At 43.3% G+C, this 24,752-nt stretch overlaps 4 protein-coding genes across 7 annotated transcripts in view; 2 read left to right on the forward strand and 2 right to left on the reverse strand.

Moving 5' to 3' along the window:
* LOC121543468 (protein phosphatase Slingshot homolog 3) overlaps positions 1-1,450 on the reverse strand; it is a 22,066-nt gene extending 20,616 nt beyond the window's left edge. For both annotated transcript variants that reach the window (XM_041853343.2, XM_041853333.2), the window contains exons 1-2: positions 1,286-1,450; positions 589-753 (exon numbers count right to left, since the gene is read on the reverse strand). In XM_041853343.2, the coding sequence (XP_041709277.1) occupies positions 589-636 (48 nt within the window). In that variant the 5' untranslated portion in view covers positions 637-753; positions 1,286-1,450. The remainder of the gene's footprint in view (positions 1-588; positions 754-1,285) is intronic.
* Positions 1-9,191, forward strand: part of LOC121543478 (glyoxylate reductase/hydroxypyruvate reductase-like) — a 21,214-nt gene extending 12,023 nt beyond the window's left edge. Inside the window, exons 1-9 of one of the 2 annotated variants that reach the window (XM_041853357.2) lie at positions 3,758-4,035; positions 5,334-5,464; positions 6,821-6,893; positions 6,992-7,108; positions 7,345-7,433; positions 7,588-7,689; positions 7,923-8,058; positions 8,144-8,274; positions 8,503-9,191. In XM_041853357.2, the coding sequence (XP_041709291.1) occupies positions 3,950-4,035; positions 5,334-5,464; positions 6,821-6,893; positions 6,992-7,108; positions 7,345-7,433; positions 7,588-7,689; positions 7,923-8,058; positions 8,144-8,274; positions 8,503-8,624 (987 nt within the window). In that variant the 5' untranslated portion in view covers positions 3,758-3,949 and the 3' untranslated portion in view covers positions 8,625-9,191. Of the gene's footprint in view, positions 1-3,757; positions 4,036-5,333; positions 5,465-6,820; positions 6,894-6,991; positions 7,109-7,344; positions 7,434-7,587; positions 7,690-7,922; positions 8,059-8,143; positions 8,275-8,502 lie in introns of those variants that run through there. The other variant, XM_041853362.1, reaches the window with a different exon arrangement.
* Positions 9,192-19,094: 9,903 nt separating this feature from the next.
* Positions 19,095-20,471, reverse strand: LOC121546695 (mitochondrial import receptor subunit TOM5 homolog). The gene is made up of 2 exons (XM_041857930.2): positions 20,196-20,471; positions 19,095-19,528 (listed from the first exon to the last, which is right to left on the reverse strand). Exons 1-2 carry the CDS (start codon positions 20,314-20,316, stop codon positions 19,494-19,496), a joined length of 156 nt encoding a protein of 51 aa, XP_041713864.1. The 5' UTR covers positions 20,317-20,471; the 3' UTR covers positions 19,095-19,493.
* A 526-nt stretch (positions 20,472-20,997) lies between these two features.
* LOC121543490 (FERM and PDZ domain-containing protein 1) overlaps positions 20,998-24,752 on the forward strand; it is a 33,813-nt gene continuing 30,058 nt past the window's right edge. For both annotated transcript variants that reach the window (XM_041853375.2, XM_041853384.2), the window contains exon 1: positions 20,998-21,199. The gene's annotated coding sequence lies outside the window, so the exon portion shown is untranslated. The remainder of the gene's footprint in view (positions 21,200-24,752) is intronic.

Below are 24,752 nucleotides of genomic sequence, written 5' to 3' on the forward strand. Positions count from 1 at the left end.
ACTCGTAACATACCAGCGAGGCCTTGGAAGTGACAAAGTTTAAATTAGCCTGTTAAAGTTGCTCTAAATGTTTAAAGAGAAGTGAAAGAGAAATACAGAGGGAGTGAGAGGAGACATGATATGGGGGGTGAGTGAGGTTATCCTTCCTCCAAAGGACCATTTTATGGATTAAATTTAGTGAATATCCACCCCCAGATACACTGTAACATGTGTATCACATAGTTTATGGCATGTTTGCCCTCTACTTAGTTATGTTATCTCTGCTTATCAATACAATAACTGCCTTGGCTACCAGCGAGCATAAAATACCCTTTACATTATCCAAAGTCTACAATGCTGTGATGATGATATCATCGCGAATGAATACACCAAGCAGGTTACTGGACAGACCCAGGCAAAGATTGTTGTTCATTAACCAAAGCAAATGGATTCTTGATAATAGGCTTGGCCAGTGTATCGAATCGCACACTGTAAAGCAGAGTATCATATGATGTGATGTGAAGTGAAGTGAAGGCGCTGCCATGGAAAAATAAATTGCTAGTAAAGCTGCATTGAGATATGTGTGGGGCTCGCGGGAAAGGGACTCACCGGAGCGGTGGAGATGGACGGTGACCGATGCAGGGTCAGAAGAGCCATGGCAAGGCACCGCTCGGTCGGTTTTTCACGCGCGCGGATCAAAACAAGAGGCGAGTGAAAGGCAGGGGTTCCCTCAAATGTGTGGGAGGGTGGGCTATAGGATGTATTCACACAAATCTGCAACGAAGTTGGAGCTGATTATTAAATACCAGTTTATAAAGATACAGTATTATCTGCAGACATAATGGATAGTGGAGGAGACAAATAGACATTTAACACGTAACGTTATAGGCATTGATGGAAGAGATAGCCATTGTAGTTACATGCAAAGCATTCCTTCACAACGACCACGTATGGTTAAGAAATGAATGTGCGCTGCACTGCGCCCGATCGCACATCAAACGCAACACATCTACAAAAAAAATAGAATGTTGCTACAATGAAACAATGTGGCTAACTAACTAGACGTTACTGAAAAATAGCAACATTTGAGACTCTAGAGCATGGAGTTAATTCATATGCTAGATGTCATATGGAAAACATGTAAAGCGTCAATTCAGTTTGAGTGGACAATCTGCTCTGTTGATCGTCTGCGAATCAACAAGCTGTTAGCTAACTAGCTATAGAAAGGCAACTGATCGATGCTAGCTAGTTAAAACCAAGGGTGAAAGGGATAACGTTAAAGATAAAGCAAGAGTTCCTCTTTTACCTTCCTCCGACAAAATGCCTCCTTCTGAAGCTTCTCCCTCACACGCAGTGAGCTTGGATAGCAGCTATTTTTAATCCTTCGCTTTGGCAAAAGTTATGCTCCACTCTGATATCCAAATTAAAGAAGAGTTTACTATTTAATTGAACCAGGAAGACATCGGCAAACTATAAGGAGGGGCATGGAGGATTGGTTTTCTTAAAGGGGAAATGGCAAGATTTCTATTATGAGGAATATCCTATAATCTCTCTTGATTTAGGTTGTTTTGCTTTTGTGAGTTATCTGCATCAATCCGGTCATTCTAGTTATTTCTAGTGTAATGGCAGACCCTGGCCGTGATCCCACTCTCTGAGGGTGTCTCAGGGGGAGTTAGGATATGCAAAAATCACATTTCCAATTCACACATCCGTATAATACACACTTGTACATGTGAAATAGGACAAATATAAGTACCCACCTGATTATTATATATTTTTTAGATCAACAACAAGGAATGGTTCTGGCATTATGGAAAGCAGAAAAACAAAACAAAAACAAATCAAAAGACAGAAATAGCTTTAACAGAAATAAGAGATCACAAAATTAAGATTTTAATATCAAATATGAATGCTGGCCCATGTTGACTCCAATGCTTCCCACAGTTGTGTCAAATTGGCTTGATTTCATGTGGGTGGTGGACCATTCTTGATACACACGGGAAACTGTTGAGCGTGAAAAAATCCAGCAGTGTTGCAGTTCTTGACACAAACCGGTGCGCCTGGCACCTACTACCATACCCTGTTCAAAGGCACTTAAATATTTTGTCTTGCCCATTCACTCTCTGAATGGCACAAATACACAATCCATGTCTCATTGTCTCAAGGCATAAAAATCCTTCTTGAACCTGTCTCCTCCCTTTCATCTACACTGATTGAAGTGGATTTAATAAGTGACAATAAGGGATCATAGCTTTCACCTGGATTCACCTGGTCAGTCTATGCCATGGAACGAGCAGGTGTTCATAATGTTTTGTATACTCAGTGTATAGGCACTAATGCTGCGTTCGTAACCAAGTGGGAGGTGGGAATTTACCAGTTGTGAAATCGTAAATACCAGTTGGATGCATTCACTTGCTTTGAATTTAAAGTTTTGTTGTTGCATTTAACTGCCGAAAATGTTGTTATCAAGGTAATTTCGTCAGAGGTCAGCATGTGGGTTAAGTGGGAGCTCATGTCATGTTCAAAACAACTGGGAACTGGGATCTCGGAGCTCAGAAATCTCCGACATCCAACTTCAGCGCGTTCAAGACAACTGGGAACTCAGAAAAAAACTAGCTCAGACTAGGAAAAATGGTAAATTCCCACTTCCTTCGAACGCAGCATTAAGCTACAGGGGATACAAATGAAAGTGGTATTTGAGACCTCTCTCTAACCAATTAATTGTGCACACCTAATGTTTTACGTGCTAGTGGGAACTAGGAAACTCTGGCATTTCTGACTTGCTAACTGGTTAAAATGCGGCACGTGTATAACTACAACCAGTTAGCATGTCCGACATTTCTGAGTTCTGACTAGCACGTAAATGCGGTATATGAACGCAGCAAAAGCATCCAAGAGAACTTCTCGTTTGGGCAAAAGACCGTCTTCCATCCTCTCTCCTCCTTGACCCGGAAACCTATAAGCCAGGGTTCTTCAATTCCGGTCCTGGAGGGCCGAAACACCTCTGTTTTTCATCCTCTCCTTCTAATCAGGGGCTAATTCAGACCTGGGACACCAGGTGAGTGCAATTAACTACCAGGTAGAAATAAAAAACAGAAGTGTTTCGGCCCTCCAGGACCGGAATTGAAGAACCCTGCTATAAGTGGTCGAGGAGTGTGTCATTTCGTTAGTAGGGTCGTCACTAGTTACCACAGCCACAAAGTTATAAACCCCGGCTATTTCTACAATTTATCTTCTGTAAATGTTATTTTAAACCTAACCTTAACCACACTGATAACCTTATGCATTACCCTAACCTTACATTAATACCAAAAAGCAAATGTTGTTTTCATGAATTTGTACGATAATAGCCCATTTTGACCTTGTGGCTGTGCTATCTAGTGGAAACCCCTTTAGTAGGCAAACAGAAGTGTCCTCTCCTCCTAAATCCTACCGCGGAAGACTTTTTAAATCTGCTTTTGTTTTGTCAGAGGAGAAAAACATGCACACGTTTAAAAACAATATGCTACTTATTGTTTTATCCATAAAAATGTCTTGCACAACTAACTTAATTTGTTTTTATCACTTTACACATTTATTTTGGGATCCACCCCTATAAACCTCATCTGCCTAATGACGCGGGAGTGGGAAGGGTTGCCAATAGTTACAACAGCCACTATTGGAGGAGAAGGTCAGAGAGGCGGGACCTCGGGCTTTCTCATCCAATAGGTTTTAAGAAGGAGGCGAGGAGAGAGGACGCAAGGAGTGTACAATTGAGAATCGAATGCAGTACTGCACATGCGCAATGTTGTTTGTCTTACACACTTCCTGGTAAGTGGTGCCACGGAGCGCGCTGTGTGAAGTGTCGCTTTAGTGCACATGTTGAAACGTAATTGTGAACACTAAACAATCAGCAAACTTAGCTACAACTGTAGGGAGATTCGGGCCATTATTTCAAGCAGGTCTTCTGACGTTTCCCGTCCTTTGGAGGATGCACACTGCTCAGAAGATCATGAAGGTTTTCATAACAAGACGCATCCCACAGGAGGGAATGAAGATTCTGTCACAGGCTGGAGTGTATGTAGCCAGCAGATCCGACTTGCTCGCTTACAGCTCCACTAGGGTCGGACAGCATTCCTGTGTATATTACAACACTGCAGAGCTGGCACAAGATATGGCTCGGAAAACATACCTCAATCCAGGGATGAGAAATGCCCCATTATCCCAACTGTTACACTGAGAATATTGAACGACTTCACATTTTTGGGAAACTGTCTTTTTCGTCCTCATGCTACGTAAAATAAGCCACAGCAGCCATTTTGGAATGGCAGTGTCAGCCAATCAGTTCATCTGTTGTTCAACGAGACCTGACATTCCATGATGGCTGCTGTTGCAACTAGGGAAAAGGGGATACCTAGTCAGTTGTACAACTGAATGCATTCAACTGAAATGTGTCTTCCACATTTAACCCAACCCCTCTGAATCAGAGAGGTGCGGAGGGCTGCCTTAATCAACATCCACAGGGAACAGTGGGTTAACTGCCTTGCTCAGGGGCAGAAATACAGATTTGTACCTTGTCAGCTCTGGGATTTGATCCAGCAACCTTCCGGTTACTGGCCCAACACTCCTACACCGCCAGGCTACCTACCGCCCATCTATCATGAGGATGAAAACTGCAGTTTACTTAAATCTTCTTGGTGTTGGGATAATGGGACAATTCGGAATGCTGTCCGACCCTAGTGCAGCTGTAAGCAAGCGGGTCGGATCTGCTGGCGAGAGTGTGGTAGCCTATAGCCAAGGACAACTAATATAGTCAAGTACATCTAAACTCCACAGAGTTTAGATATACTTTGCTAACTAGCCTAATTAGTTTTTCATGCGCTGTCATTTTTCATCTATTATGCATGCATGTGTCTGTGTGATGTCTACGGAGTTGTGTCATAATAGTGCTACTTAATTGTAGTGCTAGTCTACTTACTGCTGTATAAATGCATTGCACACACATATGAAGTGGAGGGTAATGTTACACCATGTGTTCTAAAAGAGAAAGTTCACTGGAGTTGTTTGTGACCTTTATTCCAGGTCACACGTTATAGCCGGTACTCTGAACTTGTAATAAGGATCTAAAGGCGTTATAACACTTACAAACATCTATGTAACATTTAATAAAGGTAACGTGGTATAATAAAGATTAAAGCTAAGGGTAAATTCATCTGTAAGGGGAAGGAAAAGAGACTGAAACCTTGAAAAAGCAGACAGACAATCCAGAATACATGGAGAATACTGTACTATGAAGGAAATGTTCTAAATTGTCTTTGACTCTCATCTTAATCTCTCCCCTTTTACCCCCATCTCCCTCGTTTCCATGGAAACAGATGTAAGGTTTCCCTGTGGGACTCAGATGAGCCTGTTCCAAGGGCGGAGCTTCTGAAGGGCGTGGCGGGGGCCCATGGGTTGCTGTGTCTCCTGTCTGACAAGATCGACACTGAAGTTCTGGACGCAGCAGGTACACTGGACATAACCTGGACCAGATGAACTCAATCAGCACCTCTCAGTATTTTCCAATATATGGAATTTATGAGGCTGCTAGACATGTATTTTACAGTATACAGTACCAGTCAAAAGTTTTAGAACACCTACTCATTCAAGGGTTTTTCTTTATTTTCAACCAGCTTCATGAGGTAGTCACCTGGAATGCATTTCAATTAACAGGTGTGCCTTCTTAAAAGTTAATTTGTGGAATTTCTTTCCTTCTTAATGCTTTTGAGCCAATCAGTTGTGTTGTGACAAGTTAGGGGCGGTAACTCTAATGAACTTATCCTCTGCTGCAGAGGATACGTTCATTAGAGTTACCGACTCGGAAATTGCAGCCAAAATAAATGCTTCACAGAGTTCAAGTAACAGACACATCTCAACATCAACTGTTCAGAGGAGACTGTGTGAATCAGGCCTTCATGGTCGAATTGCTGCAAAGAAACCATTACTAAAGGACACCAATAATAAGAAGAGACTTGCTTGGGCCAAGAAACACGAGCAATGGACATTAGACCGGTGGAAATTTGTCCTTTGGTCTGGAGTCCAAATTGGTGATTTTTGGTTCAAACCGCCTTGTCTTTGTGAGACGCGTTGTGGGTGAACGGATGATCTCCGCATGTGTATTTCCCACTGTAAAGCATGGAGGAGGAGGTGTTATGATGTGGGGGTGCTTTGCTGGTGACACTGTCTGTAATTTATTTATAATTCAAGGCACACTTAACCAGCATGGCTACCACAGCATTCTGCAGCGATACGCCATCCCATCTGGTTTGGGCTTAGTGGGACTATCATTTGTTTTTCAACAGGACAATGACTCAACACACCTCCAGGTTGTGTAAGGGCTATTTTACCAAGAAGGAGAGTGATGGAGTGCTGCATCAGATGACCTGGCCTCCACAATCCCCCGACCTCAACAAAGTTGAGATGGTTTGGGATGAGTCGGACCGCAGAGTGAAGGAAATGCAGCCAACAAGTGCTCAGAATATGTGGGAACTCCTTCAAGACTGTTGGAAAAGCATTCCAGCTGAAGCTAGTTGAGAGAATGCCAAGAGTGTGCAAAGCTGTCATCAAGGCAAAGCATGGCTATTTGAAGAATCTATATAATATATTTAGATTTCTTTAACACTTTTTTGGTTACTACATGATTCCATGTGTTATTTCATAGTTTTGATGTCTTCACTATTATTCTACAATGTAGAAAATAGTACAAATAAAGAAAAACCCTTGAATGAGTAGGTGTTCTAAAACTTTTGACCAGTAGTGTATGCGTTGTATGATAGTTCCCACTCCGTCTTCTCCTAGCACGTAACTATTGATTTGTGTCCAGGGCCAAACCTGAAGGTGATAAGTACCTTGTCTGTCGGATTTGACCACATGGCCATGGATGAGATCAAGAAACGGTAAGACTAACTATCAACTAAGTTGTATAAACAAATGCCTTAACCTCACATCTAAGTCAGCAACTCTCATTGTGCCATCCTCTCTGTGTTCTGTGCAGAGGGGTGCGTGTGGGCTACACTCCAGACGTCCTGACTGATGCCACAGCGGAGCTGACCGTCGCCCTGCTCCTGGCCACAGCTCGGCGGCTACCAGAGGGCGTGGTGGAGGTGAAAAAGTCAGTGCCTAATAAACACACAGATACATTAGACTCCAGCTCCAGATGATCGCTCTGACATGTTGTACAGTGACACTTTATGGATATGTTGCCTAAACAAATGTCTATCTAAAATGAATATGAGTACAACAGAATGTGTCCTCAGTTCCCTCTTTTTAATCTCTCTCTCCCCCTCTCTCTCCCCCTCTCTCTCTCTCTCTCTCTCTCTCTCTCTCTCTCTCTCTCTCTCTCTCCAGTGGAGGCTGGAGCACCTGGAAACCTCTGTGGTTGTGTGGTTATGGTCTGTCTGGCAGCACTGTTGGTGTCATCGGACTGGGACGCATAGGTAGAGCGACAGTGATTGCTTGATTGACTTACTGGATTCTGTGACTCCTGCCCTTAGGCATGAGGTCCATACAATCCATATAGTAGCTGAAAGGGCAGGACAAACGGGCTTATTCATTGATTGATTGTCTGGAGTCAATGCTGTTTTCCCTCAGGTATGGCCATAGCCAGGAGGCTGAAACCATTTGGAGTGAAGAGGCTCCTGTACTCTGGAAGAACTGCCAAATCATATGCTGCTGAAGTGGAGGGAGAATACGGTGAGCAGGAGTGGAAGGGCTAGGGAAAACAGGAAAGTATGAGATAGAGGGTGAGAATCAGATTAGATGTTTATTTGATTGTTTCTTCACATTTTACATTTACATTTTAGTCATTTAGTAGACGCTCTTATCCAGAGCGACTTACAGTTAGTGAGTGCATACATTATTTAATTTTTTCATACAGGGGGACTGTACGTTCACCTTCCTCTCTCCTCCCCTCCTCTCTGTTGCAGTGCCCTTGGACACGCTGGTCTCTGAAAGTGATTTTGTTGTGGTGTCCTGCGCCCTTACACCAGAGACCCAGGGGCTGTGTAACAAGGACTTCTTCTGCAAGATGAAAAACACTGCTGTCTTCATCAACACCAGCAGGTACTCCATTAAACACGTTGAGCAGTGCCAAACCAACCACACGGACTGGGTTTTGAAATGAACACACTGTGTGTGTGTGTTATAGGGGTGCAGTGGTGAATCAGGAGGATCTGTACCAGGCTCTGTCCAGTGGTCAGATAGCCTGTGCTGGGCTTGATGTCACAACCCCAGAACCACTCCCCACCGACCACCCCCTCCTCACCCTCAAAAACTGTGGTGAGTTAATGGGGTCATGAGAGAAACAGAGGGAGGAAGGCAGTTTACTGAGGCATCTCTGTTGTGTTGTGTTGTCTAATGGTTTCTCTCTGATCATTGTTGTGATGTTTCCAGATTAATCAATCATATTAAATATTCTCATTAAAATCAACCAGTTGTTTTGCGACCAAATGTCTGCAGTGCGATCATGTCCCTGCTAATACATTTCCCTCCTCTCTCTACCTGCAGTGGTTTTACCCCACATTGGCAGTGCCACCTACTCCACACGTGGCGTCATGGCAGAGCTGTCCGCCAACAACCTGCTGGGAGGCCTACAGGGCACAGACATGCCCAGCGAACTCAAATTCTAGTGCTGCTCTACAACTACTCAACTATGCCTCTGTCCTCCTTAGAATGATCTTTGTCACCCAATCAGTAGTCATTACCAGGAAGGTTAGAGCCGTAAGTGAAAAGGAAATACATCTGTGTTAAGAGTATTGCAGTTGTATTAACATGCTCTCCTAACATGAAGGTCAACTTTTGCCTCTTGCTCTTCGATCTTACAATGTTTATAAGAAATAACTAATTTGTGGTATGTGGCTCGGATTTTGAAGGAGGAAGTGTATAGTATTAGCGTTTTGAGAACATGCCTTCGCCCTCTCTAACAGCACTCCGAAGGGTCAGCCATGGCTTCCTTTTAAGACGTAGATGAGCACTACAATGAGTGCACACACTACTAATTCATTACAGTGGTCTTATGAAACACTTTCTGTCAAATGTAATTGTACAAAATACTTAACTAAAATAGTAAATTAGTAGTTGTGATGGTAATGTTCTCTTGTTCTCATTCCAGTTGAGTTGTATGTTTAACATATTGAGATGGATCTCAGTTGTCTAGTTGTGCATAATTCTAAGATAAACACTCCATCTCCAATTAATTTGTTTCAAATTCTATGGTAAAACACTCCATCTGCAATCATTGTCTGTTTCAAACCAGCTGACCACGCCTGATATTCCCCTCTAACATACTGTCATTCTGGTTTTGTTTTTTAACAAAGCTTTATGTTCAATGTAGTAATGTGTGAACATATTATTTTCCCCATAAAAATTATTCTAGATACTTGAGTAAATTAACAATGAATAAAGTTACCAGAATAGATCATTAAAAGACAGTAGTCAGGGATCAGTGTGGTTCCAATGTAGTTTATTTCCATCACTCTTCAATAGTGATCTTACTGAAAAATAGTGTGTGATGTAATGCATGGTAAAGATTCTCTCAAAGAGTTCCATTCTCTCCCTACATGTTCTATGATAACACGTTGCATTTTATGTAACAGTCATCTTCTAGAGTAGACAGTACAGTACATACAGTGCATTCGGAAAGTATTCAGACCCCTTCCCTTTTTCCACATTTTGTTAGCTACAGCCTTCTTCTAAAATGGATTAAATAAATGTTTTCCCTCATCAATCTACACACAACACCACATAATGACAAAGCGAAAAACGTTTTTTTTGAAATATTTGCCAATTTATAATTTTTTAAAAACAGAAATACCTTATTTACATAAGTATTCTGACACTTTGTTATGAGACTCAATATTGTGCTCAGGTGCATCTTGTTGCCATTGATCATCCTTGAGATGTTTCTACATCTTGATTGGAGTCCACCTGTGGTAAATTCAATTGATTGGACATGATTTGGAAAGGCACACACCTGTCTATATAGGTCCCACAGTTGACAGTGCATGTCAGAGCAAAAACCAAACCATGAGGTTGAAGGAATTGTCCATAGAGCTCCGAGACAGGATGGTGTCGAGGCACAGATCTGCGGAAGGGTACCAAAAAATGTCTGCAGCATTGAAGGTCCCCAAGAACACAGTGGCCTCCATCATCCTTAAATGGAAGAAGTTTTGAAGCACCAAGACTCTTCTTAGAGCTGGCCGCCCGGCCAAACTGAGCAATTGGGGGAGAAGGGCCTTGGTCAGGGAGGTGACCAAGAACCTGATGGTCACTGACAGAGCTCCAGAGTTCCTCTGTGGAGATAGGAGAACCTTCCAGAAGGACAACTATCTCTGCAGCACTCCACCAATCAGGCCTTTATGGTAGAGTGGCCAGACGGAAGTGGGGATGTTTTTCAGCGGCAGGGACTGAGAGACTAGTCAGGATCGAGGGAAAGATTAACAAAGCAAAGTACAGAGAGATCCTTGATGAAAACCTGCTACAGAGCGCTCAGGACCTCAGACTGGGGCAGGGGTGGCTTCGGCCCAGCCATAGCCCGGACTTGAACTCGATCAAACATCTCTTGAGACCTAAAAATAGCTGTGCAGCGACGCTCCCCATCCAACCAGAGAGATGAGGATCTGCAGAAAAGAATGAGAGAAACACCCCAAATACAGGTGTGCCAAGCTTGTAGCGTCATACCCTAGAAGACTTGAGGCTGTAATTTCTGCCAAATGTGCTTCAACAAAGAACTGAGTAAAGGGTCTGAATACTTATGTAATTGTGATATTTTTTATATAAATATGCAAAAATGTCTAAAAACCTGTTTTTGCTTTGTCAATATGGGGTATTGTGTGTAGATTGATTAGGAAAAAAGGCAATTTAATCTATTTTTAAATAAGGCTGTAACGTAACAAAATGTGGAAAAAGTCAAAGGGTCTGAATACTTTCCGAATGCATTTTATGTGCTTTCTAAAAGCATCAATTGTTTATGGGAACCTGTAACGGTCAACATTATTTAATTTTCTTTCATCAATGTAAAACAGTGCAAAAGTGGGCCCACTTTGTGGATTCAAGGGTGTCCACTTAACAATATTGTTTGTAACAAGCACCAGACCAACAACCCTGATCTGGCAGAACATTTTGAAATGGAAAATGTCAATGAGCTTTCTGACTGGTAGCACCGGCTATGTTTCACAACGTTTCCACCTGATTTCCCTGTCTCTCAAAGCAACGTGGCAGGCAGGTGGTTGTTCTGCCAGCGCAGACCGGTGGTCTTAGAATGTTTGTATAGGTGGGACGACTGATTGAAGCGTTTGCCACACTTGAGACAGGCGTAGGGCTTCTTCCCTGTGTGGACCCGGATGTGTTTCTTACAGTCTGTCAGGGTCAGGAAGGTCTTACAGGAGATCCGTCAGGCGTACTTCCTGGCCCCCTCTACTACCAGGATGTTGTGCTCCGTCAAGGCCTTCTTACATTTAGACAGTACATTCTCTGATGCTCTGGTGAGGGCAGGCCGAGGAGCAGCTTCACCCCCTACTGGACCGGAGGATGAAGAGGCATCCTGAGACTGGCTGTCTATCTGGCCTTCAGAGTTGGGGGTTACTTTAGGGGCAATGCGACAGTTAGCTGGCGCCCCTAAACTACCCCCTACTCCAGCTATGTCAGCCCTGGTGGTTCGGGAGAGGGAGGTGCTCAGACTGAGGCTGCCCAAGGTGCCAACATCTGGCCTGACTCCCCTTAGGAAGCCCCCTAGAATGTCCTGAGTCTGGGTGGGCTGGAGGATGAAGCCTTCGCTGAAACTGTGGCCATCGCCGGCGAGGAGCTGCTGGAAGGGGACAGAGGTTACTGGGAACATAAGGGAGGAAGAGGACGCAGAGCAGAAAGAGGAGGCGTTTGTTGCCTCTAAGCTTTGAAGTGACCTAACAGCCTCATTGTTTTCTGCCTGAGACTCACTGATGGTGGTGTTTGGGAGGCTGTCCTCTCCTAATGGCCCACTGCCAAGCTGACTTCTGGGGTTGAGAATGCAGGAAAGGCCCAGGTCTTGGTTGCTATCTAGGCCCTCGTTGTCAGACGACCCATCTCCTCCATCCATGTTGTCTTGGAGTGGGTCTGTCTCTGTCTGAGGATCGGAGCTAGATTGGGGGTTGGATGAGCTTGTGTCATCTCCCTTTGGGCTGAGTATGTCTTTCTCATCGTTTGCTGGCTCATCCTGATGATCACCAGTGTCCTCGGATGGGAATGGAGGATCACTGGACACACCTGGTGTGTCTGGATAGGAGGAGTTCACCTGCTCACTCTTCACCACTACATCCATCTTCTGATCCTCATCCTCTTCTCCCTCCTTTCCCACTTTCACTTTAAACACGATCCCTCCATTCACCAGAGAACCCTCTGTGTGACCCTCTCCCCCATCCTCCCGCGTCCTTCCCACAGTACTATCTGATTGGCTAGGCAGCTGTATCTCTTCTTGTATTACTACTCCCCCTGTCTAATACTTCTTCTCCACCTCCTCTACGCCTCCTCTCTCCAGGCAGAGGCCCTCGTCTGTCTTTAGGGAGTCAGAGGAGGGAAGCTCCTCACCCCCATTATTCCTAGTCACCCTTGGCGAGCCCTCCTCGTGATTCTCCTCAGAGAGCCTGCCCCCTTTCTGCTTGCTGTCCAGCCTCTCCTCCTGAAACACTTGGGGAGAAGAGTTATTGCGTTTGTGAAGACAGCATCTAGGGAAAGCTGCTTGTTGCTCAATGCCTCCATCCGCTCCAACCCCTCCATCCCTGCCTCCAGCCTGGCTAGCATCCGCCCCGGTCTCTCTGTTGTCGAGGCTCCTTTCCAGAGCTGATGTGACCAGGCTGAGCCCCAGCTGCTGAGCAGGACAGATCTCTGCTGCCTGGAGTTGACCCCAGTCATGACTGCTGAAGTAACCAGGGAAGTCCATCTCAGCCTGAGGATGAATATGAGGAATGGTCAAACTGAATGGTCAGGCAGAGACAAGAGTCAGTGTCACTGAACTGATGTAACTCCTGATAGATCTCATAAGCACTAAACCCAGACAAGCTTGGGTAATGGGTAACGAGCAATGGGCAGCTCTGTCACAATAGATGCAATGCTAGTAATAACAAAAACTATGATTGTCACGACTTCCTCCGAAGCTACCTCCTCTCCTTGTTCGGGCAGGCTTCGGCGTTCATCATCACCGGCCTTCTAGCCACTGCCGCTCCTCATCTCATCTCATAATTCCATTTGTTTTGTCTTGTTTATTACACACACCTGGTTCATATCCCCTCATCAGTACCTGTATAAGTGTTCCCTCTGCCCCCTTGTCTTTGTGTGTGATTGTTTATTGTGGAGGTTAGTTTAGCTCGGTGGAGCTCCTTGTATTTTGTATCGCCGGGATATTCACCCGTGTACCTTGTTGTTTTCCCAGTGCGCCTGATTTACGCACTGGAGTGTTTGACGCATTGCTGCGTACCGCTGTGTTTTGGGAATAAACCCTTTATTCTGTGATTTACCCTCCTGCGCCTGACTCCTTAAAAATCCCTCACCACAATGATGCAAATATCCTGATGCTCATGCCTGGAATAACCTATGAAAGTACCGCCTACTTTCTGGTGCCAGTCCCATAATGTTTTTGAATAGGCTTCTAGTTTATATAATCAAATTCATGAAGACGTGGTAATTTAAGATTTATGTAAAATTATATTCGTATTCGTGGATTAATTTACTTATACATGATGCCTTTCATGAAAGTTTTAGATTGCGTTTTGTTTCGAAAACCTTCATAAAAGTACATCTATCCACAAATACGAATATAATTTTACGTATATCTTAAATGACCCAATTTTCATGAATTTGATGATATAAGCTTGACATACATTCAAAAGCAGTATGGAACTTGCACCCGGAAGTAGGTGGGACATTCATAGGGTATACAAGGGCTATTCAACTACTGTATATTCTTAGGGAGGGGCAGATTTGAAAAAGGTTATTAACAGGGGGGCCAGACATTTTCTACATGGGATTACTCTTCCTAAAACCAGTATAAAAAACAATACACAAAGACAATTATAATCTTATAAAGCACTTTTATTAAATTAAATGTTGCTAAATTCAAATTGTTTAAATAATGGAACACATTTGTATTTATAACGCAGTTGACCTGCATCACATTAATTAATTTCCACTTTCCTGTCCGTTTTACATACATAGCTTGATCTTTTGTTTTTATTTACACTTAGGAAACCTTTTATGCATGGCATATCTCAGTTGACTAGCTTTTGCTGAGAAGTCTCTCCTCCCGAACCAGCAGAGAACGGGTCCCTATAACAAACTGCACCACCTCTGTGGGGACTTAAACTCCTCAAATCTCGTTGCAAAGCTTTCAGTTTATCTAAAAACTCCTACATCACGGGAGAGTTGAGCAGTGTAGGGAAATTGAGTGTTTTATTTGGGCTCAAATCAGAGGAGAAAATAACACATTTATTTAGAAAATATGTAAGTTTTTCAATCATCTCAATAACTATTTTATCCCTCCCATGTAGTTACAAATTAAGTCCATTCAACTGATTGAAGATATCACTCCCTAAACTCACATAGGCTGCTCTCTTAAGTGCATTATTACCTTTGCTAAGCCACTGAAAGTCATTATGTAAAAGAAGATCATGAAGCTCAGCAAACTACGAAACAAGCGATGTTGCAGGCTAGATGTTGATCGGATAAGGTTTATGATAGCCATGACTGAGTCCATCGTGTTTCTTAACTCACCGCTGAGTTAAGCACAAAGCACGCTCTGGTGTATCAGGCAATGTAGTGATCTCATCTGCGGTGAAAGAGACGATGGGCGGGCAGACAGACCCTGTACCCCCGTTAGCAGCTCTGATTGGCTGTAACTGGTAAATTGGGTGATATTGATCGACAGCACTTAATGGTTGGGATTGGGCGGTAGATTCTAACGTAGAGGGCGACGGAAGACGCAGGCCAAGATGTCGACACAAGTCCAGAGGATAGAATAGACGCCGAAAGGGAAAGGAGGGGGAAAATTGAGTCCTTTGAGAAGGCAAGAAACCGATGGTGGTTAGGAGAAATGCAGTATTATCATAAGGAGACGTATACTTGGATGAATGAGGAGGAATGGAGGGAAAAAGAGAGGCAGAGGAGGTCTAAGAGAGAGAGGGAGGAAGACTGTGAGTTTGAGTCGGGAAAAATGGCAGGAAAAGGGGAGAAGGTTTGTTAAAGAAGAGTGGTAGGAAATATAAGCAAAGTGAGCTGAAGACAGGAGGAGAAATGGAAGTGAATGAGGGTGAAGTATCGGAGGTGGTAGGTGTGGTGAAGTGTTCGGAGCCAGAGGCTTGCACAGAGGGTCAGGATAAAGATGAGTTTGTGACAGTAGGAGTGAAGTTTGTGGAAAAAGTGGATCCTTGCCTTTTGGCTGATCCATTTGTGGTTTCAAGATGGGTGAAAAAAGTGTTGGGTATAGTGGAATCGGTGAGGGTAACCGGAAGTGGTCTAGTGATAATTGTTTGTGTTTCTGTTGGGCAGAGGAAGAAGGCGCTCAGAGTTAAACAAATGGGGGAAAGAATTGTGAATTGTTTCGCTCTCAAGAAAAGGGCGCCATTGAAAGGAGTGATTACTGGGGTAGCAGTAAATGTAAAAGTGGATCAACTGAAGGAGAAGATTCCCGGTGTGTGTGATGCTCGTCGTTTGGTGCGACGCAAACAGGGTGGCGAGAGTGGGGAAACAGAGGAGTCATTGTCTGTTCTTTTGAGTTTTGAAGTTGAGTCTTTGCCTTATAAAGTGAAATTAGGATATATAAGTTATCCTGTGCGAGCTTATGTGCCGAGTACATTACGATGTTACAGGTGTCAAACTTATGGGCATGTGGCAGCAGTATGTAGGAGGGAGATTCCAAGGTGTGAGAAGTGTGCAGAAGGGCATGAGACAAAGGAGTGTGAAGCAGTGGGGAAAGTGGTGGTATGTGCCAATTGTAGGGGTGGCCATGGGGCTGGGGATCAGACATGTCCAGTGCGAGAGAAGCAGGTTGAGGTTTCCAGGGAAAGAGTAGAGAAGAAGTTGTCATATGCGAAGGCAGTGAAGAAAGTAGAGGAAGAGGGGTCAAGGGGGGGGGAGTGGTGAGAGTAGGAGATATGTACCAGTACAGTGGGATAGGCAAGCAAGTGATATATGTTTCAGTAAGATTGGATTTTTAGCGTTTATAGCAATGGTTATTAATTGTACTGCAGGGATGGAACGTAAGTCGAATAAAATTGAGGTTGTGGTGGCAGCTGCAGAGAGATATTTGGGTGTGCGAGACTTGACAGCAGAAGAGTTACAGGGAGTGTTAAGTGGTGATGTCCCATCATTTCAGGTTGAGGGCATGAGGTAGGAGTGAGTATATTTAAATAGTGGAGAAAGGTGGGGTTAATTATTAGTAATAGTTTTGAATTTGTGAGTGTAGTGTTAGATGGTAGGGTATTTCTTTGCTTTGTTTTATTTAATTTTTCAAGGAAAATAAAAGGGAGTTGTACTCCAGTCTAGTAGGTGGCGGTAATACAACAAATTGGATGCCAACCGCCGTTAAACCTCATTGAAGAAGAAGAATGGTCGGGATTTTATGGATATTCATGAGTTTCTGCATAGAACCCGTCGGGTGATTGGTTGAGCCTTCTTGAGTGCGTGCGTGACAAGGTGGAGAATTTCTATCGCCTCATGTCTGAAACCAGTAGTAACCACTTCAATGACAGTTAACATGAAATTAAAATACAAATCTGACAATAACATTGTCGCCGAGGAGGGCTTGCTAACTAGCTACAGTGTTTGATTCATATCAGTCATTTTCTTATAAAACAGCTCAGTTAGTGAATTCCTAATTCGCGACGTTAGCTAGACTCATGGGTTAGATATGATTCCACCATTGGCAACAACAACTGGCTCGTTTTCAGCCAAATATCTTAAACTCATAGCTAGTTTATCCGGTGACCACCGCATTTATAAGGATAGCTATTGACTGAAACGTAGCTAGCAAGCTGGCTCACACTGGCCATGCACTAGCCAACTAGCTAGCTAATCGTGGACACCAAAATAAACAGCAATCTAGACTAGATTTGGGAGCTCATGGGCACGCAGGCTATTTTAGCCAACTGGTTAGTCATGATTACACCACGGGCAACAATAACTGGCTACTAGTTTGTTTTCAGACAAATATTTTCAACTTATCCACTGTCCACTGCATTTAGGAGGATAGCTAATTACTGAAATGTATACTGAACAAAAATATAAAGGCAACATGTAAAGTTTTGGTCCCATTTTTCATGAGTTGAAATAAATATGCACAAAAAGCTTTTTTCTCTCAAATTTTGTGCACAAATTTGTTTACATCCCTGTTAGTGAGCATTTATCCATTGCCAAGATAATCCATCCACCTGACAGGTGTGGCATATCACAAAGCTGATTAAACAGCATGATCATTACACAGGTGCACCTTGAGCTGGGGACAATAAAAGGCCACTCTAAAATGTGCAATTTTGTCTCACAACACAATGCCACAGATGTCTCAAGTTTTGAGGAAGCGTGCAATTGGCATACTGACTACAGGAATGTCCACCAGAGCTGTTGCCAGATAATTGAATGTTCATTTCTCTACCATAAACCGCCTCCAATGTCGTTTTAGAGAATTTGGCAGTACATCCAACCGGCCTCACAACCGCAGACCATGTGTAACCACACCAGCCCAGGACCTCCACATCCGGCTTCTTCACCTGCGGGATCATCTGATGAGGGGGAGGGGGGGTGCTCAGGAGTATTTCTGTCTGTAATAAATAACTTTTGTGGGGAAAAACTCATTCTGATTGGCTGGGCCTGGCTCCCAAGTGGGTGGGCCTATGCCCTCCCAGGCCCACCCATGGCTGCACCCCTGACCAGTCATGTGAAATCCATAGATTAGGGCCTAATGAATTTATTTCAATTGACTGATTTCCTTCTATGAACTGTAACTCAGGAAAATCTTTGAATTTGCTGCATGTTAGCTAGCTAGATCACTGGCCAGGCAGTTGCCACGAACTAATCGTGGACGCATGACCTATTCTTTGATACATTTGGGTGCTCATATCAAGCAACACATACCAGACCGTTTGTGGAGGTGGGGGTCCCCCTTCCTACGGAAGGACATGTCGCTCCTAGACAGGTGCCCCGTTCAGAATCTAATCCCGCCCTCGTTTACTTTGTATCATTCGCTAAATTAATGAAGATGGCTCAGTTATCTTTTTACAAGGTGTTTATATAATGTATTGTCTGTATTCCCCTGACTGTTGTTTGTAATGTTTGTATTCTCCGTTGTATACTCTGTTTTTTCACTATTGTATATTTTGAATTGCTTTACAAAAAAACAAAAAAAGAAAGTATGTTAGCTACATTTACTAGCTATCGAGCTACTGAAATTGTAACAAACGCAAAAGAACAACAATTGGCTTACTTTACCTGAAAATAGTATTTAGCCTGCAGAAGATGTGTATGGTCGCCGCAGTAACCAGGGAGGGGGCGGGCCCAAACAACTAATCTAACAAAAACACGGAAGAACGCGGTGTCTCATCTGGGTGGCGTGGGGGTCATGGGCTCGTCTCGCCATCTGGCTGATCTACTGGCTTGCTCTTCATTCGTTCATGCATCCCTTCTTAAGTAATAATATATGAGACAATATTTTACAACCTTATCTGAAGAAAAAACCTGCATTTGAAATAATTGCATTGTCTAATGTTTACACTTATTACGTTTTGAATGAAATAGCCAGCTTCATGGTCAGAATGCTGGTGTCCTCCTCAAAAATAAGACAAGAGCGCCCCCCATTTGGCATATTCAGGTGTTGATGGTTGCTGTACTGCACTGCTTGAGAGTTATTCTCCCTTGCCTTCATGCTGCTGTGGAGTCCAAGGGGCAAGCAGTTATCTATGTGTGAAGCAAATTTGGCATACTACCCTCTACCAGCCTATTTGCTGTATATTGTATACCTGAGGATCTACAGAATATCTTAAACTCAAAACAAATAAATGACAGTTCTCAAGGGGTCTTGGCCAGTTTGGGCCTTGCTTTTTCAAGACATTTATACCAGATGATAATGAACAAAAACCATGCAATCAATATTTAAACACATCTTCCCTTTATTGCATGTGATGTCCAACAAAATTCCAATTACACAACTCTCATTCATTGAGGGACCATGGAAAAGATCTGCAAAAACACTCAAAACAAAAACACAATCAGATGTTTTTCTCTTATTGACCACTAAAAGGCAACCATTAAAAATAACAGATGACACGTCGATGACTACAAATTACAACATCTTAGTATTCAAGTGCAATGGGGGACAACGTAATGTCTCCATTATAGCCTATAAAGAAGTCTTCCATATAGGATCCATGATGGTGTTTAGCTCGCCGCTCGTCCCTTTGTTAACTGTGCCCCTGTTATGGTGATGTCCATAGTCCTTGATTCATTAAACTGCCTGAGTGTGGGAATACTGGAGGTAGATGGTCTCAAATGCTGTCCAACTTCTTCAAGATATATGGAGCTGTGTGGGGGCAAAGGAAAGCAGTAGTCAAACAAAACGTAATAACTTAGGCCTAGTGTAGTAAATTATCCATAAATGCTCCTTTTTGATTGAGGCACCGTTTATGGTCAAAAGAGCTATCGAAGACCTTGGGAATGCTATCTAGATTAATGACCATCATTTTCACGCAAAGACAAGAAAGCCGGCTCCCAGATCAAAGAGGGGAACCATGTTTAGGGGTCACTACCTGATGGATGATTTGTAAAGAGTCATGTCTAGTGATGCCATTGATTCTGTGTACACTCTCTTGTCGGAACACTGAGCATGTGAGTAAGGTGAGTGAGACATGCATTACAGTCCGTGCTATCCTGGATCCTTGGGACCTCCCTACCCCATTGAAGTTTACATTTTAAATGGTTAGTGTTAGGCAAGGATTATGTTTATGGTAAGGATATGGTTAGGGTTTAGGGATAGCACTGACCCATGTATTACACAATATATTGTGAGATAATGGCCGTGTTCGAGAGGTTCAAAAGCATAATGTATCATGGGTAAATTGTGACTGACTGATCTACAAATAATAATGAGTAGTTGTTTATGATGAAAGGTTCTTTGTAAATCAGTCAGTCGGCAGTCGCCTGCACTGCTGAACAAGCACAAAGTGTGCAATGTGAAGGCCGTTACTTACTGGCTCTGAGAAGGGCAATATAGATTAGAAAATTGCGCACGGACGAGATGACATCCTGTCGCATCTTCTTCTTCATCTCCTCTGGGTCCATTTTCGGCTCTAACCCCTCGAGTTTAAACATCTCGGCGTGGTCTGTAAAGGTTTTATACCCTACCCCTCACCTGGTTGTGATTTTATGGCTGAGGTTTTCCTGCAAGTTGTTATTATGCTGACCCTTTGGATTGATTCTCGGTTGCCGACGCGTGCTTGCTGGCGGAACCGTGACTGTTTAAACCGGAAATTACGTTTAAGGATTACTTTAAGTACAATGCCCGTAGAGGTACAAACTCTACGATGGAGGGAAGGCAAAGCAATAAATATTTATTTATTTACATTTTGACATTTTTAGTCATTTAGCAGACGCTCTTATCCAGAGCGACTTACAGTTAGTGAGTGCATACATTTTCATACTTATGAGGAATTTCCACTAACCCAAGATTTGCCTTTTTATCTATTTAAAAGTCTATCTAAAATATATATTTTTAGAGATTACTAACACTGTAAATAAAAAGAAAACATATTTTGGGATTGTTTTTTGTATTATTGCTTATTACTGTCATTCTTACTTTTACGGTCTTAGTTTTCTCTCTCATAGTAATATCATCTTTATTGAATGTGTTAATATTAAACATGATCTTCCTTGCCTTCAATCAAACTGACCTTGTGAGGGAGGTCCTCAAGGCCGACCGGGAGGGAGCGAACAATGATGAGTGGGAGGAAAAATTGAGAGAACGAGAGAGAGCAGGAGAAAACGAAGGGAGGGAGGGAGTGGGTTATTTCTGAGCTCAGGGCCGAGGATTAAGCGGTCGAGAACAGTCCCAATACGATGACAGCACGCACCACACCGTCCGGGACACGTATTCTACCGATTCTGACAAGCTATTCTGTCTGCTCTCTCTCTTTAGTCACTTAATTGTGTCCTCCCGGTTCACACCCCTGGTCTGTCTCTTTCATTAGAACACGAGGTGAGTTCGTTTTTTCGTGATTTTATTATCCTCTTTATTGTCAAACTGTCTGTGGACGAATGGTGGAGAAGCCAGGGTATATGCTTCTGCGTGCACCTTGCATTGATTGCAAGAATCTGGTGCGATATTTTTCACATAGAAAAAATATATCGATTCTATCTGAGTGATTTGGACCTCGTGCGGGTCCCGGTCACCCTTGCCCCTGTTTCGAAGAGGAGGAATAGAGAGATCTAAATTATATTAAGATTATTTTAGGAAACAACAAAAGATGGACCATTTTTTTTCTTTGTTTACGGCGAATCTGGCATGACTGCTGTGCTGTCACCGATTATATCTCGGGTCAGTGTGGGTCCTTGAGGGTGTACAAAACGAACAAAGCATAATACACGTTTATATCTGGGTTATAAAACATTTCGATATTTGATTTCGACCTATCCAAAATTGTTAATGAATTGGGGGTGAAACTATTGTGCGATGGGCTATTGACATTCTATTCTATTTCGTTTTATTCCTGCATGCTGAGCAGCGCACTCCCATGCATTTCGTATTGTCGTGGTTATTTTGACATTCATTCATACACATCCTCCTCTTATCCATCTAGGATACTCAACACATGCATTCTGCATGGCCAATACGCAACCAGTGGAATTCTGTGCAGCATGAAATTGCTATCACTTAATGCAAATGTACAGAGAGTAGAAATTGAATCAGAGTAGATCCAGAGCTGGTGACCGGTGTATCTAGTGGTGGAGTAAAACGCCTTTATACTAAATGGCCAATATGTCTTGTTATCAATGGGCGTCGGTCCGTCGGCGAGGTGTGGAGAGAGACAGAATCAGCCTTTTTCCTCATGCGCGTATCCATAGGTCTGTGAAAATGCGACGTTTATTCAGTGCACTTTTCCATGCTGTGCGAAGCTAGAAGAGCGCAACACAACTAGACCGGAACAATGCGTTTTGCCGTTCTGTGCCCTTTATTTAATGCATGACATGATTTAATATGATCACTGATTCTGATTATATATAGGCCAGGCATGTGCTCTACTGTACATAAAATGTACATGCTGCCCAGGAGATTATGTATTTAATGTCACAGAATATTAGGCTATCACTGACTAGTTAATATTCACATATGTACCGACATTCCTACACACACACTCACACACTCACAAACGATGACACATATAGCTTGCATCATCTCACACATGGATGGTTGTTATTCTGGTCTTGTGCTGCCCTATGGGCGTGACTGCTCAGTGAGAGTGCTTGAGTGTGTGTGTGTGTGCGTGTGTAGGTGCGTGTGTGATTGTGAGTGTGTGAACACGTGTGTATATGTGCAAATGTGTGTGTTTGTGTGTGTGTGTTGCCAGTGCTGCTATGCCAGTGCTGCAGGCATTGTGCATGATGACTCAGGGATGTATGGTAGAACATGTGATGGAACTGTTGCTCTGAGGTCACTCAGCCAGTGGAGAAATGTGACTGGGAGGACTCACACATCAGGAAAGACTCGCTGCCTGCCACCCTTCCTGCCTAACTGCCTGTATGTCTGCCTGCCTGTCTACCTAACTGCCTATCTACCTTTCTCCCTGTCTGTCTGCCTGTCTGTCTGCCTAACTATCTATCTGCCTGCCTGTGCTGGGATCTACCCCACTGAGTGCTCTTGTGCCCTACTTATGGCTGGCTCCCTCTTACCCTGGAGTCTCCACATCTCAAATGGCAGCCTATTCCCTACATAGTGCACTACTTTTTACCCGAGCCACAAGGGCGTCATTTAATATTTAGCCCTTGTTGTCTCTAGGGCAGTTTGAGTTGTGTGCTGGTGTCTGTTCCAACTGATCAGTCAGCCAATCGATCACCAGACCAATCAATAATGGTGGTCATTAAGTAATTAGATGAATATTGTGCAGTGCCCCAGATACATTTTGGCAGCCAGAGACTGTCGGGTCGTCAATCATTTTTTATCTGAACACAAATCCATTTAATGTTTGGGTTGTCTGTCTGTGTCCTCTCAAAGTGTTATAATGGGTTGGGTTGGCCAATGGACCAGCATTGGGACATACTGTACACCAGGGTTGCCCAACCCTGTTCCTGGAGAGCTACCCTCCTGTAGCTTTTCGCTCCAACCCCAGGTGTTACTAATCTGATTCATCTAATCAACTTGCTACTTATTAGAATCAGGTGTGCTAGATTAAGGTTGGAGCAAAAACCTACAGGACGGTAGCTCTCCAGGAACAGGGTTGGGCAGTCCTGCTGTACATGATAAATCCACTCTAAACTCTGTCCCTTCCAGACATAACAGCACCATGATCTATGAACATGTAAATGTATGTAAAAAGGTCTCGCCTAGACATAGGAGAAGTAGAGGTCACTCATCCTAGACTTATGCCCAATCCCAAATCAACCCCTAGCCCCTTTTAAACGATTGGATAATTTAAGATTAAGATAACTTTATTTGTCAATTGTACACAAGGTTCAACCAAAATTGGACTTCCACTTTATTCCAAACCATACAAAACACACATACAAGTTGGAGAGGTTGGAGCAGGGGGCTTCCACACTGGAGCAGTTGTTGTGGGGGGTTAATTACCTTTCTCAGTGGCACAACGGCAGGCAATCACATATAGGATTTGAAACTAGCAACCCTCCGATTGCCAGCTCACTTCCTGCTGGATCTTTCCCATCAGACACAGGATTTGAACTGGCAACCTTCTGGTTGCTGGCTCGCCTCTCTAACCCGCTGAATAACTGCCACCTCTCTAACCGCTATGCTACCTACCGCTCCATAGGTGCCAGCAATATAGAGACAATTCCATCTCGCCAGTCAGAGGGAAAGGTGGAGCTGTTATCATATTGTTTATAACCATTCTTTGAGATCAGACATGTATACATGAAATGCCTATAGGCCGGGCTAGGGACAAGGGGTTGATTTGGAGTATGATTTCGATCCACCCACTTACTTCCCAAGCGCTTCTTTCCAGACAGATAGTGACCTCAAATATCCAGGGAGTCCTCTTTCTGACCCGATGAAAACCCCAGAGAAATAACTGGAACACAGCAGACTATTAATCTTCCAATGGCCTTGTATTTAATAGTGCATTGGGGAACTCAAGCTCCCCCCGGTCACCATTGAAAGTGGAGATAAAATGAGTGGTGCACGGCAGGTCCTATCTTAATAATGCTAATGGTATGAGCTGACAGGCGGACGCAGAACGGGACGGTAGATTTGATTAGGTCTGGAAGGGAACAGAGAAAACCAACCAAACAAACAAGAACAATCTAACGGAGAGCTCCTGGTAAATAAACAACAGGAGTGGTCAGTCCTTAATAAAGTTTCCTAATCATTAATCATCTCTTTATTTATATTACAGTCATTTGATTTATTTGGTTGTTTGCACAGTTATATGTCTTTTTAAAGGAATATTATATTATATAACACAACCATATTGTCACGATCGTTGATGAATGGGTCAGACCAAGGCGCAGCGTGATATGCAAACATGTTTATTTACACGAATAAACACACGACAAAACAATAAACTAACGACACGTGAAGT

Source organism: Coregonus clupeaformis, chromosome 3 (genome assembly GCF_020615455.1).
Source record: "Coregonus clupeaformis isolate EN_2021a chromosome 3, ASM2061545v1, whole genome shotgun sequence".
Classification (NCBI taxonomy): Eukaryota; Metazoa; Chordata; class Actinopteri; order Salmoniformes; family Salmonidae; genus Coregonus; species Coregonus clupeaformis.

Excerpts from the sequence above, each read along its gene's own strand:
- LOC121546695 (XM_041857930.2), bottom strand. The coding sequence starts at position 20,316 with ATGTTTAAACTCGAGGGGTTAGAGCCGAAAATGGACCCAGAGGAGATG. Across the intron at positions 19,529-20,195 it reads TATTGCCCTTCTCAGAGCCA|CTCCATATATCTTGAAGAAG; the intron begins GTAAGTAACGGC and ends GCCCCCACACAG.